At 40.5% G+C, this 18,962-nt stretch overlaps 1 protein-coding gene across 4 annotated transcripts in view; it reads left to right on the top strand.

Moving 5' to 3' along the window:
- The window catches only part of PBX1 (PBX homeobox 1), a 335,328-nt gene that overhangs the window by 242,995 nt on the left and 73,371 nt on the right, over positions 1-18,962 (top strand). For 2 of the 4 annotated variants that reach the window (XM_019986747.2, XM_070782593.1), the window contains 3 exons: positions 5,693-5,828; positions 10,896-11,055; positions 18,180-18,292. In XM_019986747.2, coding sequence (XP_019842306.2) covers positions 5,693-5,828; positions 10,896-11,055; positions 18,180-18,292 — 409 coding nt within the window. The remainder of the gene's footprint in view (positions 1-5,692; positions 5,829-10,895; positions 11,056-18,179; positions 18,293-18,962) is intronic. The other 2 variants (XM_019986764.2, XM_019986754.2) reach the window with 1 other exon arrangement.

Genomic DNA, 18,962 nt, shown 5'->3' with positions numbered 1-18,962 from the left:
GCAGATATTGGAAAAAAATAAAAAAGTTGGGCCCAGACTGGGTTCTTTTCAAGAAAGAAGAAGTCAGAAAGGAGGAGCAGAATCCATTTCTCATAGGACTTCTTCTTTCAGTAACTCAGCTGTGCCCAGTTGAAGGTCAGACTCCAAAAGGCATGAAACCAGGCAAGCTTTGTACACAGTTCCTTTCCCTCCCATCAGCTTTTGCCTAGATTGTTCTAGTTGGCACCAGAAGGACAGTAATCATAAGAGAGGATCTTTTTCCTGCTTTGGTTGCAACCTTTGAATTATTGCCTCTGAGCTAAGGTTCAAAACTAAAACAATTAATCAGTTGTCATTGTTATTAGCATTTACTTTGAGAGTGTATTTAGTATCACTGAAAGAATATGACCCCAAATGCCAACACAAGGATGAGCAAATGGTTTTTCCATCTCAAAAATGAATGTTTGCCTGGACCTCGTGATCAAAGTAGTTAATATCATTGCTTCTAGTGCCATCTATTATTGGGAAAGCTAGTTAAACACACTTTAGTAAGAAAGACACACTCACTGTTGATATTTACATGCTGCTCTAATCCATGCATCTGATGGGCAGGGCTTCATTAAGAAAAGATTTCATGGAAGACAAATGAAATACAAGGGGGACTTGATTTAGTAACAGGATTAGTCTTCCTAATATAATGGGTATGCAGAATTGAATGATACAGCTTTGTTGTGTAACATTCCTTGTATTTTCTGCTCTTGAAGAACAGATTACCACAAATTTAGCAGCTTAGACCAACACAAAGTTACCCCATAGTTTCTGTTGTTCAGGAACAGCAGGTTAACCTGGATCCTCTGCCCTCGTCTCACAAAGCTGTAAGCCGGGGCTCAGCTGAGGCCATGCTCACAGCTGAGGCTCATTCCCGTGGGAGCAGAATTCAGTTCCTTGTGATAATAGGACTGATGTCGCCAGCTCATAGAACCCACCCTTCCCATTGACAGGGCTTACAGCTTGGCTGCTTCCTTTCTTCCTGGATAATGTCACCATTTTAAGGCTTTAACCTAATCTCCCATTTCATTAACACAAAGTCACCTGATTAGTAACTTAATCATAGGAATGATATCCTATCGTTTTCACTGTCCCCCCAACACCCACATTCAAGGCGGGGGGAGTGCTCCAGAGTGGAATCTTACAGATCTTCTTAGGAGTCTGCCTTCCATACTTCCCAGCTGAGCATTTGGCCAGGTTTTGTCCACTTGAGTCATATCCTTCTTTTCTTCCTTATGTTGATTTCACTGTGCCAGGAAAGTTTAACTTAAAAATTCTACTCATTCATTCAGTCAGCTTTTATTATTGCATGTTTTATATCGAGCATAGTGCTGTGATAAGTCTTTGAGATGGAACTTGTAAACCTTCTTAATGCTCTTCAAGCAATACAATAATTTTAACTTTGTTTTGTAAAAAATAACATCTTGCTGGAGAAAGCAGCAAGCACATGGTTGGAAATATACCTCTGCACTCCACCGTTCCAGTTAAGGTTATAGAAAATTATTAAAAAAGAGGATTGCAAGAAAGGAAAGGGCATCCAATATGGTCTGGCTGCACTGCCACTACATTTAAATTTATTTACTTCTATAACTGAGTTTTTACTCTTCCAAATGCTGATTAGCCTCTGGAATAACAAAAATGAAAAGAATACACATAAATGTGGGTCCCGCCTTCAAGAACTCATAATCTCCTGGGACAGGTGCTCTTATAACTGATCATAAAACTGCACATGATCACAGGAAGTACAAGTACCAAATTCACCCAAAGGGGAGAGAGCCTGGAGAACTGGGGAGAGGCAGACAGTGCTGAGTCTCAGAGGACTATGACGTGTACCAAATAGAAGGAATCACAGAAGCAAAGTAAACAACGTAATTCAACTTCGACAGGCATTACTGACTGGGGTGCTTACTATGTGTTGGGCACCAGGGTTTCAAATACATGTGAAACACGGCTCCTCCCCTTGAGGATTTGCTGTTTAGTTGGGAAGACACATGTAAACTTGTGGCAAATGCTGTGGGAGAGAAATACACAGAGTGGTATCGAAAGGCACGGGAGCATGAACGCCGTGTGTGTCTTTGGGGAATAGAGGAGCATATGATGAAGCCAGATGAAATTAGGAAGAGCATGTGTAGGATGGTGGGAAACGAGACACTGGGGATGGGCTTGATCCACTGAAAGACCTTAACTGTGCCAGCAAAGATTGCGGATTGTCCTGTGAAGCAGCAGAAACTCTGAGCTGTTTAAGGAAGGAAAGGTGAAAGTTCTCAAATTACACCGCTTGGGTTCAGATTCTTGCTATAACCCTGACTACATGTGTGATCCGGGATAAATGGCTTATCCTTCCTAAGACTCATTTTTTGTGTCTCCAAAATGGGAATAATTCTATACACAGGAATAAATAAGATAACATATTTACAACATAGTGTCTGGAGCATAGTATTCACACCATAATTCAGCTGTAATATAATAAGGATCACTATGGTATATTATTATTGATATCATTATTATTATTTTTATGATCAGATCCATGGTTTAGAGGAATTCCTGTGGTCATTTTCTTAAGGATTAGCTGAGGCTTTTGCTTCTCAAACTGGGGAAATACAGAATAAGTACAAAATACCTTCCCAATTTTACTCGAATATTTGGAGAGAAATATGTTCAGATAAACATTGGTATATGATGGAATAAGATTAAAGAAGGAGGTGCTGAAGACATTTTGGGCACCCCATGGCTGAGAGTCCAGGCTCTCCTCCCAGGAGAGCTATTTGGGCACGATTTCAGCCTACAGTTTTACTGTTTAGTCTGTGGCTTCTTGATTTTTAATCTGTATTAATTAAAATATAAGTAAACAAAATTGAAAAATTTAGCTCTCCAGTTTTACACATCTTATTTCAGCCACTCAATAGCAGCTGCTGGCTACTCCAATAGGGGAACAGAGAACATTTATTTTCCTCATTGTAGGAAGTGCTGTTGGACAACTTTAGTAAGACCATTATACAATAGACCATAGTTCCTCTAAACCCATTTCAAAAAAAGCAGTGACACTGAGGATAGAACAAAAGGGATAGATTTGAAAAATAGAACTGGTAAGACTTGCTCTGGGGCCAATCATCCAGTGAAGGGAAGAGAGTGAGGGGAATTGAGAATCATTCCCAGGTTCTGCTGTGTGTTAGGTACTCAAATAGTTAAGGAACGAACAAACACTTGAATGGGTGAGCAAATTAGCAAATATAATGAACTTTGTATGTATGGTGATACTATTATATAATGTGGGAAAAAATGAAAATGAAGTTGATTTGAGTGAAATGTGATACTTGTCATAGAAACAGTTTGTTGGAAGTGTCTGGAATATGCAGTTGCAAATGGACGCAGTGGTAAATGGGGTATTGGCTCTTAGGAGAGGCATTTGGGCAGAGATGACACATTTGATGGTCTGTGGTGCCTCCACTCCTCATTCTTGAATCACTGTGATTCCAAAGCTTCCATTCCTAAAATTTCATCAACTTCCACATTTCCTACACTTACCTAGATACCCAACAATCAAAGCTTTTGGTTGGCTTGAAATAACAAGTGTTAACTCACCAAGCTGAAAACCCCTCCAGCCAGAGCAAAGAAACCAGGCATCTTAGTTCAAATAACCTTATTGTCAGAAGTATATTATTTTCCCTGGGTTTCTTGAAATTCTGTAAACTCCTAATTCTGGGGTTTCAAAGGCCCTGGATTGAGACAGGCCCTGCAGGAGATGATCAGTGCGGCCATCAGAGTAGATGCGACCCCCTAAAGGAAGGTTGCACGTCCCCAGGAGGAGTCAGGAACAGCTGTCTGTACAATCCCAGCACCCCAACTCATTCCAGAGAGGCTTCCTGTGAGTTCAATTGGAAGAGTCCCAAGAAATACACTGAAACGCTAATGCAAACAACTCCCAATTAGAGGAGCCTTCAGGGGCCACTTCCCCAGGCCTAAAACAACTGTTTTCTTGAGGCCAAGAGAAAGCCAGAGGTTATCTGAAGACTAGCCTGGAGACTGGGTTAGCCGCTTGGCTACCTTCCTCAAATTCCCATCATGCAAGAGCTTTTAATACATATCTCCTTTTTAGTTGGGCCTTTTACTCTAATCTGCCCAATTTCTGATGCTGGGTGACCCAGAAACTCAGCATGATTTGGGAGAGTGACTTGGGCTTGGCATAGTCTGGACAGATGTGGTTAATACCTATGGACAGATGGTGTTCATCCGGTAAAATCAGGCACTTTATTGTGTTAATTAATCCAAGTGGGACCCTGAAAATACAATATTAGCTGAATTTTCTGTCTAGCAAGGCGATCAGTGCTTTCCGTTGGCTTAAATTGGAAAACTTGATATCCTGGCATAACCAGGGATGTTCTGGAAATTTTTTTTTTCCCATAAGGAAAAGGTTTTGATAAAAGCAAAAAGGCAAAAGTGCTCATGGAGCTAATTTAAAGATAGAGGCCCTGCCCCCTCGAGGAGGGCAGCAGACATCTGCAAGGAGTCCAGCATCCCTAAGCAAACCCCAGCTCTCCCCAAGCCTTAGCTGGGAAGAGGCCATAAAGTGATTCTCACTTTAAATTAGTTCAATTAGCACTTTTTTTTAAGGCATAAAAATGCTTTTATTCAAAGAGTGGTTTTCTTCCTTTTAGCCACCTGTATATTAAAAAAGATTTCTCTGGGCTTGTGTTTCACCATTTAGCAGCTGTTCCTGCTTAAGAAGTACTGTTTCTCTCCTTTTAAGGAAGGTCAAGCAGTCAGGGGGTTAATTTCCATCCGTTCCTGCCCCTCTTCCCCAAGCCTTTTAAACATGTCGCATGCACTTACAATGGGGATAGAATAGAGAGAAAATGATAACTTATTTTTAACTTATGGCTGCAGAGTCTCTGTGTAATTGCCAGGAGGCAATTTGTATATAAAAAGAGGCTGGGTTTTGTACTCAGGCAGACTTGAAATAATATTTTAGCTCTGTAACGTACTAGACGAGCAACTTTTAAACTCAACTCTTCATTGGTAAATGGGAATAACCGTAGCTACCTCACTAGTTGTGAAAAATGAATAATTTGTATTAATGGCTCTGAAGGATCAGATCTGAGGCCTGGGGCCTGGTAGGAAGAATCCCCAGGAAGTCCTAGCATTTGTCATGTATTAGGCACTGGTGGGCTGCTATCTGTGGGGTCGCACAGAGTCAGACACGACTGAAGCGACTTAGCAGCAGCAGGCACTGTGCTGAGTCCTGTCTATATATTGATATGACCTCATTTCTCCTTTCCTCTCACCGCATGAGGTTGGTTTGACTCTTTTGACTGTCATTTGAGGAAGCTAAGGTCTGGAGAGGCATTCCAAATCACCCAGCCGGTGTTCATTTTGTCTAGGGCTCAAAACCAAGACGGTGGATTTTGAAACTTAGTGGTGCTCACCACTCTGTATAAATACGTGTGACTGTTCTGCTCAGGGTCCCCACAGTGAGCATGATGAGGTATACAACAAACACCTTAAGAAATGCTTTCAGCATCCGGCCCCTTAGAACACATCTCCTCTCATTCACTCAAAAACATGTCTTCTCCCAAATGTAGATCCTCTCCTCTCCCTTTTTATACGTGTTTGTTGTGAGCTTCTTTTTTTGTCCATTGTCATTGTGATTTCCTTGCTCTTTATGAAGGCGGAAGAGACGAAATTTCAACAAGCAAGCGACGGAAATCCTGAATGAATATTTCTATTCCCATCTCAGCAACCCTTACCCCAGTGAGGAAGCCAAAGAGGAGCTAGCCAAGAAGTGCGGCATCACAGTGTCCCAGGTAAGACACCCCAGAGGACTCAGCCCAAAGCCTGGCCATAGTGGTATTGCCTGGCAGGGTCTTGGGAGCCTGGCCTTCCTGAACTTTCAAAGCCTTAAAATGGCAAGGTCAGCTCATGGTGTGTATAAGAAAGTCTCCAGGGAAGTAACCTGGAAAAGCCAGCAGAAGTAGAAGACTCAGTGGAGTGCAGTTAAAGCAGGGCTGGAGCTCCCCACTCTGTGCGCTCCCTTTCTTCAGATAGATGAGCATTTCTGCATTGACTTGGAGAGCTACCAGCACTTCTCATGTCATTTTCTCAAACAGGGTCAATTCCTTGGCCCATTTTTTTTTTTTTTTTGCCCAACTCAGGAACTTTTTAAGAGTCAGTGAATGGAACTTTTAAATGAAAAGGACTCACATGTCCTCTCTGGATATCCTCACTCTGTAGCTGATGGAGTGTAGGAATTTTAACATGTCACTGATTGCACTGGAATGAAGGCACAAAATGTCACTGAGTGTCCCCTTTCCCCCAAGAGCAATAACCATAAGAGGTGCCTGTTGATGTGGAAAGATACATGACGTAAAATTTTTATGGACCTGGAGTCTTCAGCATTAATATGAAGTAGAAAAGGAGGCAAGTTTTATATGTATCTACTTTTTTTTTTTTTTTTTTGGCTACACCACGTGGCTTGAGGAATCTTAGTTCCCCGAGCAGAGATTGAACCTGGACAGTAAAAGTGCTAAGTTCTAACCACTGAACCAGGGAATTCCCATCTACATTTTGTCTATTCAGAGAATCCATCCATACTTCTTATTTGATCTGAACCTCAAATGCCACCACCAGTCTCAATTGAGACCAGTAGTGATAGTTCTGAAATCTCTCAGAGAAAGTTTTCCTCAGAATTATGTCACGTGCCAAAGAATTAGATGTGCTGCTGTTTACAAAAAGGGTGGGGGTGAGGGGGAACTGGAGAGAAGAGGCCTACTTTAGCAGGAAACTTCACTTAACATTTTCCAAAAGAAGTAGATGCTGTTTTGTGAGCATCTATACTTCTTGATGGAGAAGGCAGTGGCACCCCACTCCAGTACTCTTGCCTGGAAAATCCCATGGACGGAGGAGCCTGGTAGGCTGCAGTCCATGGGGTCACGAAGAGTCGGACACTTACTGAGCGACTTCACTTTCACTTTTCATTTTCACGCATTGGAGAAGGAAATGGCAACCCACTCTAGTGTTCTTGCCTGGAGAATCCCAGGGACGGCGGAGCCTGGTGGGCTGCCATCTATGGGGTCGCACAAAGTCAGACACGACTGAAGCAACTTAGCAGCAGCAGCAGCATACTTCTTGAACTGAAGCCTGGCTTCCGCTGCTCCCCGCCAGTGCTGATTCCTTCAGCCTGTGTTTAGCTTAAGCAGAAGTGGGTCTAGTCAGAATAAAGAACTCCACACAGAGGGTCTGCAATGAAGAGGTTGCCAGCACACTGTGGGTGATTTTGCAGGAGTCTCAAAAACCTCCTTTCAGATAAGTTAGAAGCGATTGCCTCATCCTTTTCAACTTGGACCTTCCTCAGGTTCTTGGACCCAGCTGAAGGTCGTTTCTAGTCTTGGCAACCCTAGGAAAGTAGAACATCAGTGGTCTAAATTCAGGTGGTCTGGTATTATCTTAAGTTTCTAACCATTCTTGTCCAAATCTAGACCCAGTGTCCAGAAGAAAAGATAGCTGATGTTTTTTGATACTTGCTGCATTTTTGCAGAATAGTTCCAGGTATGAGCCACATCACAAACAGTGAATTTCAGTCATGGGGTATTCTGCTATTAACGTTGAAAATCATTATATTGTTGGAATTCAAAATCTGGGACTTGGAATTCCAAATCCCTACTGAAATAGAATGAATTTTCCAGGATCTAGTCTGCATTGTATCTGAATAAAAAAAAATGGAATCTTGGCCTATTCCAACAACCTTTGCATCCTTCATTATGGAAATCCAGGGTGCAAATAGTTGTTCACGGAAGTGATTTATACATGTTTTGCATCACCTTTGTCCTTCCCCCATCCATCCCAAGGCCATATCATTCTACATTCCCCATTACATCACTTCTTCCCAATCATAACCAGACTGTTTTACCATTGCTGAACAAGTTTCAGTGGGAAACAGTATGGTATCATAGAAAGAACCTTTGCTAGGAGCATGTTGACCCATGCTGAGTCAACCATGGGATTTTAGGGAACTCGCTCTTTTAGGAACTCGCTCTTTTAGGGGTTTTTGTCGCCCCATCTATCAGTCATGGTTGGTTGGACCACATGATATACTAAATCTCTGTCCCTTGTTCTCAAATCTAGTAGATGGCTTTGACTATTATCTTGGGTTTTTTGTTCTGTTTGTTTCTTTGGGTTAATAATAACCCCTCCATCTTGAAATTCTCCTACTTTGGCTTCCTTGACATTGTTCTCTCTGGAGTTTCCTCCTTCCTCTTAGGGCACTCCTGCTCAGTCTTCTTAGAGGGTCTCCCATCTCTACATATCCTGAAAGTATTGTCCTTTCTTTAGCCCCATCTCATCATGTCCTAGCCCAGTAACTATATTCTGACATATTTTTTTAATTCACTTACTAATTTGATTCTCAAATGAAAATATGTTCATACACAGAAACCTCCATATGTTTATATAGATACATGTGTGTACACATATATAGATATAGATAGATATGGGTATATCTGAATCACTGTGCTGCACACTTAGCCCTAACACAATATTGTAAATCAACTATACTTTATTGTTTTTTAATTTCTTGGGTCTCACCCCAGTCCTGAATAAGAATTCCTGTTGGGAAGGAGGGCCTTCCCCGGTGGCACAGTGGGAAAGAGTCCACCTGCCAACACAGGAGATGTGGGCTCGATCCTTGGGCTCGGAAGATCCCTTGGAGAAGGAAATGGCAACGCACTCCAGTATTCTTGCCTGGAAAACCTCGTGAACAGAGGAGCCCGGCGGGCTGCAGTCTGTGGGTCACAAAGAGTCAGACACGACCGAGCACACGCGTGTGAATGGGGAGTGGGAAGGAGAAGAGGAAGCTCGGACTCTGTCTTAATAAGCCGTCCAAGAGCCCCTGACTTTGAAACTTTGAAAAGCACTGTTCTACACGCTTAATTGGAGTGATGCCCTCCTTGCTCACAGCTGCAAATATACTTCTCTTAGAATATCCCCACGAGACTTCTCTACTAGAGCACCAAACATATATCTCACTTTCCACCGGACTTCACCGTGGCTCTAGCCATGCGGGATTGTTCAGAATGTGAATCAAGCCTCTCCCTGAGAATCTGCGATTCCTTCTGCATTCGTTGTCTCAGACTGTCAGTCATCTATATATCTCTAGTACCCAGAACATAGTAGACCCTTGTCAGTGACTCTTGAACAGTGAATCAATTATCGAAAGCACTGTTTCTATACATTGTTGAGGGCATATGATATCCCCCTAGTGGTTCATGTAGGAAATGCCTGAATTGACCCAGCATCTTCCCTGTATATGAGGATCTGTTCTCCTGTAGAGGTAATCATCTAGGAATGGTCCGTTTTCCCCCCTTTTCCTTCTCACCTTTCTCTCATGTAACTGACCACAAGCATTTCCTTTCCTCCTCAAAAGTCATTCCAAACTATCTTCATCTTTCCCACTTTCTTCCAGCTCATCCAGTTGCCTCCGAAAAAAAATCTCTCCCTACCTCTCTTCCTTTCTGTTCCACTTAAAAGTAAAAAACCAACCATGATTATGATTGATTCCTATGAATAGTGAAAGTTACATCAAGAAAAACATATGAGTTTGAGAATGAAATTAGATAGGCAGCAGTCCTTAAATGGACTCAGAAGTGTCTTTCTCTCCTAGTTTGACCCTTACTGTAGGCACCAGCATTTACAATAAATAAACCTTTTTCTGAATTTATTTTCTCTTTTTACTAATATTTCAATGATATGGTTTGATTTTTACAACAGAGGCTTGTCATTTCTGCTATAGTATAAGCATTTAGATCTATTAGGGGATAGCCCTATAAGATTTAAAATTTAGCTAATGCACTTAAAAAATAAGTGTAGTTTTGCAAGAGTTTTCTTTATCTGCCATTGTTGGGATAAATTAAGTTACATGTAAAGCTACGGTACATGTGTTACCAACTTTTCCTTTCCTCATCAAATTCATGGTTTGTTTTGTAATTGTATAAAATCATAACATTTTAGTTTGAAGTCACATCTGGAATATGGAGTATGAAACTCTTCCTAAAGCAGGAATCATGGGAATAAAACTTGAATTTCACCGTGTTTCCACTTGTCTGTGGCAGAGGTCTTGGTGTAAAGGGAACGGGTAAGAATCAAGCCAGGACAGCCACTGTGAGCCATGTGAAGAAAATAAATTAACAAATGAAAGTAAATTAGGTTTATTTTGTGTTTTGGCATTAACATTTAAAGCCTGAAATGCAAAGGAATAATCAGTGCTATGCTTCAGATTTTCCTTATGTAGATAACACCAAGCTTTACACAAAATACTTAGTGAAATTTATTGGATTGAGTTATATTGATCCTAAGGTCAGTAGTAGTACAGTGCAGCTAAGAACCTAGTCCATATTAAAGTTACTTAACTAATAAAAATGGGAAATTAATCCATCCATGAAAGCATCCATATGTTGATCTAGATTTATATGGATATTTAAAGGTCTGTGTATTTTGATTGCCTAGAGTCAGCTTTAGCATAGGTAAGTAACAGGCATTTCTCCTGAAATGCTAAGTTTTTTTAGTCATATATTTACGAGGTAAGCAGATTTAAAATGCTTGCCCTAAAGTAAAATGGTCCTAGTTAAATGAGCAGCTCCTCCATAGAAAAATCTTTGTCACAATGGTTTTCTTAGATTGTGTTATATTAAGCAAGAGAATCTCATTTTATATAATTGTTCCTCTGCAAGCACTTTCTTCAGGTCTTATCATTGATATTAAGAAATCAGAGCTAGGATAAGATCAGTGAAGCCCATGTCTTCAACTCTCTCATAAGCTCTTCTGTGATGTTTATGCAGGAGGAAATGGTAAATTTCTCACCTTCTCTTAAATCTCTCTAGGTATCAAACTGGTTTGGAAATAAACGAATCCGGTACAAGAAGAACATAGGTAAATTTCAAGAGGAAGCCAATATTTATGCTGCCAAAACAGCTGTCACTGCTACCAATGTGTCAGCCCATGGAAGCCAAGCTAACTCACCCTCAACTCCCAACTCAGCTGGTTAGTGTTCTCTTTGATTTGGGGGAATGGTTCTCCATCTTTATGTGTGCCTTCCCAACATTGGGATTTTCTTGTTTTGGATGGGTTGATTTATGTGTTTGATTGTCTTTTTTATCATTGATACTACTTTGGGTTTTTCTTTTTATTTTCAAAAGGCAATGTGTTTTGCTGTGTATAAGATGGACTTGGCTGAGGGTTTGCAGTCATGTGTCTATTTAAGTTGGACAGAGGTAAATTGATTGGTTTTGATGAGGAGACCTCTAAATTCTCCTTTCAGAGATTTTAATAAGTAAACTTGACTTAATACTTTGCGACAGTCTCTTGGGGTTCACACATTTAGTTTGTCTCATATATCTATTTTGCTGTTCCCATCACACAATGTCTGAGTCATTTACTACCATAAATTCTATGCAGGAGTATCCACTCTTCTTTAAACATCTCATTAGAATGTTCTGGTCTGCAGAGCCAACTATGATTATTACTATCAATTGTTTATTGTTGTTCTTCTTTACTGTTTTATTGTGTTGGTTTTCTTTATATAAACTACAAAGAAAATTGCCAGTCATTAATTCAAATGATCCAGATTCCAATTTTCCTATTATGGTATCTGTCATGTGCTATGCTCCTGATTTTATTTTAGTAAATGTGCATTGTATCACTAATTTCAGAGTTAAGGCTAACATAATATATTTTAGGAGTGTGCCAGTTCTTAAGTTCCACATGTGAAAAAAAAATCATCTATAATACCTAAAATATAACCTTGGTGTTTGTCCTCTTGGTATTTGTGGAAGGTATCCATGTTGGTGCTTTTTTAAAGGGAAAACCAGAAATAGTTCTTATTATATAATTATGTATTAATAATATTAATAAAAAGCAGATTATAATATTTCTCCCCATAGTGAATCAGATGCATTGATTTTGGCTATGGGGTGCACATTTAAGAAAATTGATGCCTTCAACTTTAAAAGGTCACAGATTTAAATGTGTTAGATCATAATATGATTTTTCAATCTAATTTCTAACATTTGGGGAGGTATGTGGTATCTTTGACCTCCCAGCTTGTTTGCCCACTAAAATAAGCTATCTTTCTGCCTTATGGTAGATTGTTATTGGAGACATGTAAGGCTCCACACACTAATGTTTTCTGTCAGCTTCTGGACACTTCTAATTTGTTATCATAAGGTTCTCCAAGTCACAGGGCTATACCGTCACAGACTTCTTTTGTTTAAATGGAATCATGCAAGAAGAATGGCCAGGGCTTTGTAAACATGGACATGGTAAAAGACAAGCAGAATTCAATCCAGTTTTACTTTATCCAGCACTCCAGATTAGGTAACCATAGGGAGCATATTTGCTCTTTGAGGTTTTGTGTGTGAGTGTGTATTTCCTTCTTTTCTCATCAAGGTTTTATTGACAAAGGATCAAGGCTAACAGGTTCAGTAACCAGAGAGTTTCCTTCATTCCCATCTGGTCAATTATTAAGCATTTCAGACCCAACAGCACCAGTTGAATTGCACTGCTAGGCAGATATTTTCTGTCTTTGTGGAAGAAGTTTTATTCTGTCAACATTAGCAAAAACACACTCAACACTCTTGCAAAGGTTATCATAATGCAAAACAGATATCAAAATGACTTTTTCCTGTCCCTGATATATCTGCCTCGCAGATGGCTTAGCATGATTTATGACTAGTCCTTAGAAGGGCCCCATGGACTCCCTTCATTACTAAGTCCGTAACTTCTTTATTCTTTCCTAACGCACTTAAAAAGAGAAAAGTAAGCATTTTAACCCCCTCGTCTGTGTTTAAGAATTATGTTGGCTCTCTTGGAATGTCAGTCTATGATTACAGTTTTCTGAGGAATTTTTCTGGTGGCTTAACCTTCATGTGACTATTCTGAGCACAAAGTAAATTATTATGGAAAATTTGAGCTAAGCTTTCCAGTGGTGCCTAAGTTGTTGGAAGTAATATGCAGAGAAATCCCTTTGTATTTTTCTAAAATAGAGACAAAAGAAAATACTATTGTATATGTGCAATAGCATGAATTTTAAAAGATAAATGTTTTAACAAGAAAAGTTATAAATGGGTTTTTCTGTATTTTCTTTGCTCTTAACACAACCCAAATCTCTACTCAGATAAAGGGAGAACTTTCACCTTTTCACATAGTGTGTTGATAATGTTGTATACCAGCTCCTTGGTAATGATGTCAAAGAGTAAATGATAACTAATATAGCAAGTTTTACATAAGAGGGTAGTAAGTGAAAATATATTTCTTTTGAGTTTGAAGTCCAGAGTTCTGAAACCTGGAAACTTTTTATATCCTCAGTATCGAAGCAGGAGTTTTTCCCAGAAGCTTTACTAAATATAAATACTTATTTCTACTGCAAGATATTTTGCAAGTAAATCTTCTTCTTTATAGAGGCTTTTGTGTGGAGAGCAGTATTTCACCATCTTTATTTAGGCCACTTCTAAATATTCCTGATTGTTGTTATATGCGCAGCCTCCTATTTACTTAGGCGTGATTCATAAAAGTCACACAGGGCTAAGTCCTGTGAGGAATTAGCAAGCATTTAGAGATACTTGGAATACTTCATATTTTATGCCAGCAGAGCTGGGCAAAATGGATGGAACAAGGATGAAGAATAGAAAGAAGACAAGAAAATTAATTGTTTTGAAAAGAAAAATGGGGACCAATTGAAGCACGAGTTATAACCCTGGATCCATAATTCTTCTGGAGTGAACTAAAGTGATGCCTTTTCAATTTCTTATTTTTGATGGAATGATGAAAGCAAGAGTTAATATCTCAGAAAAATAAGGCCCTTTTAGGAAGGCTAGATTATCTACTGGGAAGAGTTGGAGAACTTTTTAATATCCAAGAAGAAAGAAATTGGCTTGTGGGTTATAGATATTTTCTGTAGCATGGTATCAACATTGATATCTTATCAGAATCTTTGCTTAGCTCAGCAGTCCCTGCTTTTTTGAGGCTCAGAACCCATAGATTAAATTATTTTGCTTAGCTTTGTGTGTGTGTGTGTCAAGGAAAACAGGAGATTCAGCTGTGACAGCTCTTCCTCCAACACTATAGTGGCAAGCTCTAAACTCTTTAGTATATTCTTATTGTACTCCTGAAAGGAAGTTTGGTGTTCTGAGGGATTGGCGGAAGATTATCATATTAAAATCTCTGGACGCTGGCTTCCTAACAGGAGTTGATATATGGTACACATGGCTGGAGAGGAGGTGACACAGCCAGAGAAGTTTACTGACACTTGCACTAAATCTACAGATACCTGCATGGTTTTGTTTTTTAAAACCAATTGAAAGAATTTATTCCATTGATGTTTTCTGCTGTGTTCCTTCTTCCCATGTTTCTACCCTTAATTTCTAAGTGGAAGATGAAAACATAGCCTCCTGGAATTGGAGCTCTGGACATGTACAACTACTAAAGGGATTTCATACTGGACTAAATAAACATTCCCTCTTGTACTTTGCGCTGAGTAGAAAGTAACAATGATTGTTTGATTTTGAGAGGGGAAAATCGTAGAAAATAGAGAAATGAGCATGATAGAGTTGAGCTTACATTGAGCAAACACGCTCTGTCTTCCAGCCTTCAAATAGTATGGGAGTCCAGTCTGATCAGACTGGCTATCTAATATGTGAGGCTTTGATGTCTAGACTGCAGAACTTAAAGCAATACTTGCCATTCGTCTGCTTCCTAAAAATGCTCTGAGTTATAATGAACTAATATTTTTAAATGCCTTGAGTTCCTTAGGAAGGAAAAGGAAATTCATTTTTGTTTTAGGTCATTGGTTCTCAGTTGGGGTAAACTTGACATTTTTGGCTGTCACAGTCATCTGGGGTAGGTGTTCCTGGCACCTGTTTGACCATCTTATAATACATAAGATATTCCTCCGCAACGAAGAATTATCAGATCGAAAATGTAAACAGTGCTAAGGTCAAGAAACTCTGCTTTAGATTTATTTATTTAAAATCTAAACTCTGGGTTTAGATTTTATGATTATTATACTTTTTTTTTTTGGATTTTGAGTTTAGCTGAGTTTTTGTTTTTGTTTTCTGAAGAAATTTAATTCTGGAAACTCTTTAGAGTAAAAATAGTGTGTTCAGGAAATTGTCTTATGAAAATGGATGTTAACACATCTCCACGTTGTGTTTGAGTGAGCAAATGCATCAAAATCCATAGGTGATCTATTACTTCTCTGTTTAATTGAGTTCAAATTTAGTTTTGTATATGCCCCCAATGTCTAGATTACAAAGTAAATGACCCACTTGCCTCCCTCCCCAAGCCAAATTCAGAACCATTTAAATGGTAAACATGTCTTAAACTGTGCTTCTAGTCTTTGCCATTACTTTATAGCCACCGGCAGGTAAGGGTTCAGACTGACATTCTCAGCAAGCCAGGTAATTCTGTGTTAGTTCTTTGAGAATTTCACAGCACCTCTGAGAGAGCCCACTTCCTATTCCAGGAGGTTATCCAATCTAGTATAAGTTCTTCCCAACTTCCAGTGCCAGATGAAGAATGTGTCTTCCCATCATTATTTAGATTTTTGTGTGGACTTGTGTCTGCTTTATTGCAGTATTCATGGCACCTAGTCTCTTCCCTCAATGCCATCACTGCCTCTAGATACTTATCAGAGAAGCAGAAACCATGGCGCTGTTGTACACGGATGTGCAGAGACAATGAAATGCTGAAACAGCATGGCGAAAAGCACGGGACTCCTCCTGCAATTACTGCTCTGATTCAAATGCATTTGTACATGAAGTACATTGATATGCGCATATTTGTCTCTATGTACATTAGGCAGCCAGACATATTTACAATTTATCTATGCACATATATTTTTTTAAATCATCTGTGTCAATTGCAGTGTCTGTCTTGTAAATGGCACATTCCGTGCCTTCATGGTTCTATGGATGCCATGTTCCTTGGCATCAACATAGCCCTTTGGGGCTTTCTTCCGTTTCTCAGTCTGTGTGCTAATTTCCAATAAAGAGTCAACCAAGCATATAGAGTGTATGTTTATTACATGGTATTTGGTTGGGAGAGAAATAGAATACCTGAGCTTCAAACTGAATACTCTCAGGGGAAAAAATCTGATTCATATCAACAACTATAATTTGGGTTCTTAGAGCTGCTGGGTCCTGACTCTGATGACATCTACATGTGAGCATATGTTGTAATACTATAAAGCTATTAAATACTATTTAGATTATGTTGCTGTGGTTGAAAGAAAGATGTGAGAGGGATGTAACTATAGATCATATATTATATATCTTAACATAAGAATGTGATCTGTGCTATGCACTACTTCACCTACATGTTAGGGAGGACTGTTTGTCAGATTTGCACCACATTAATGGAAGGAAAGTCCACACCAAAGCCTCCACCCACTGACTGGATGTAAACCATACCTGATCAGATCTTGTACTTATTTTGCCTAAGACCCCACTTTTCTAGTTCGTTTCAGATAAACTAAACCTAGAAGTGTGTGCCACATGACATACACAAGACATGTTGCAGAGCCATGAGAATGGCATAGTTCTTTGGATGGTGCTTGCCTTGTCCCCTACCCTTCAAAGCAGCTCCTTTTTCACACGAGAAGGAAGTAAGAGTAGAGGATCTGTCCACATAGCAGAATATTAATACTGAGCTGGTTGCTTGCGTATGGATTAACACCCCAAAGAAGAAAGCAGGAAGGAGGTGTTTCTTAACTTGAGGTTTTCCCCAGGTAAATTGTCCTCAAGTAAATCATCTGGTCACTAAATGACTCTTGCCTTGGAAGGAGGAGGGTACCATGAAGAGTTAAGGAAAGTGGCAGAGTTTAGAAATCACTGCTAAATGGTCCTTCCATGGAACAAATAAACAAACAAAAAAACCCTCCTGTTCTGCTTAGCTGCAGCTCTTCATGTGAGGTGAGGCAGCTCTCTAGGACAGCACAGATCCCCATCTTGGGAGAAAAGAAAGAGTCAGAGCTGGGGCATGAATCATTGTTGTGTGATTCCACACGGATGATGGTGGTCTCAGAACTCAAGGGCAGGAGTGCAATTTGAGCACTAAAGGGATGGAAAAAATAGAGTGGAACTGACCTGGGTCCCTGAGGTCTCTCCTTTTCCAGGCTAATGTCATGTTTTAACCAAACCTTGCACGTCGAGCTTTCTTTCCTAATGCGCTGAGCTGCACGATGACTTCAGAATAATAATAAGTTTTTCCACGGCCTTGTGTTTAGGTTGAGGCGGGGGGACTAGGTTTACCATAATAGAACCAGTGGAACCCGGGTGGTGCCTGCAGGCTGAGTCTGGGAGAAAACATCATCTCTAGGAGGTGAAAACAGATGGTTAAATGCTCTTCTGGAGACCCACTTGATCATTATTATTATGATTTCATATTTCATGCATGCCTGAGAATTCCTGGTTCAATTTCTGTCTCATCTTCCTCTAAAACGGCAGGTGGCAAGAAGAGCATATTATTCTCATTTATTTTTGTAGTCTTCGTGGCTCTCTTAGGCTGTTTGCCACCCAGAAGGGGACATCATCTTCTTTCTAGAAAATCAGGAATGTCAGTGACTTGTATCCCAGAGCCAGCCCTACTGTGCAGCGTTGCCTTCGTGCCCTCCCACCCCCAGGTGCTGCTCCCCACATGAGGGTAGATGGTTGGAGCAGTAGTTTATTTAGAATCTAGCTGACAGCTCAGGTGCTCCATCATGGTGGCAGAAGTATCATTGACCAGCCCATAGTCTCCAGCTCATGGTCCCCCAGCCAGTCCCAGAATTTTAGAGGCATGAAAGAGAGATCCAGGGGCTGGAGGCTGTCTCCAGTTCAAACAGACCAAGTTGAGAAGAATACATGTTTCCTTTCTCAGCTTAAAGTTGCTAAGGGGAAGCAGTCCTACAGGCAACTTGCAGGGAGATGTGGGCTTTACATAACATGAACGATATGCACCCTTTATTGCTTGCTCTGTTCTTCATGCTACTAACCAGACTCTGTTGATATTGTTTTGATTTTAGTTTTGTTCGGGGGGGTTGCTTTGCATGTCATTCTTCCTCTTGGCTGTTAGTTGCGGGGGTTGAGCCTTTTCCTTTCTGTGATTCAGGTGCCTCACTCTTTCCTTTCCAGGTTCTTCCAGTTCTTTTAACATGTCAAACTCTGGAGATTTGTTCATGAGCGTGCAGTCACTCAATGGGGATTCTTACCAAGGGGCCCAGGTTGGAGCCAACGTGCAATCACAGGTAGGGACCCAGCCAATGTGCCGCCAGGTGAATGCCTTAGAGTCCAGGAGCCGTCAGTCGGACTGGCACTTCCTGCTTCTGTCCAGACAGAAAGAGACAGAGAGAGATGTAGAGACCAAACCTTACCAACAACCAAACCAAAACAAAGACAACCACTGTCGTGGGGAATCTTGTCCACACTTTGTGAATGCATTTGGCTCTGGCTTGTCAGTCATACGAGGAAGGCAGGAAAGGAGCAAGTGCAGGGTGAGGTGACTGAGGCAAGTGGACCCAGTGTATTCTTTGCTCACAAAAGGGAAAGGAAGGAGTTCACTCTGTCGGCTTGCTTTCCAGGTTTCTTTCTGGTTTGTTGGTTTTTCCACACTCAACGTTTGCCCAATATGGAGGTCATTAATGACTAGGCGCATACCTAAGTATTTCAGGGTTTCATTTTAACCTTTAAAGATACCCAGTCAGGTTGACTAAACTCATCTTTGTAGTCATCCTTGAGGTCAAGGGACTTGAGTTTCTGGTGACAAGTCTGGTCCATGCTGGGAAACAAAACTCAAGTCGTGTGGCGTAAGCCCTCAGCACGCCTTAGTCAGCAGCTTGCCGTCATGACAACTCAGAAGCCATCCTTCTGTGTGAGCACACAGCCTGACGTGATGGGGTGAAGTTGTGTGCTCTGGGT

This window comes from Bos indicus, chromosome 3 (genome assembly GCF_029378745.1).
Source record: "Bos indicus isolate NIAB-ARS_2022 breed Sahiwal x Tharparkar chromosome 3, NIAB-ARS_B.indTharparkar_mat_pri_1.0, whole genome shotgun sequence".
NCBI lineage: Eukaryota > Metazoa > Chordata > Mammalia > Artiodactyla > Bovidae > Bos > Bos indicus.
This window is presented reverse-complemented; position numbering and strand designations above follow the sequence as displayed.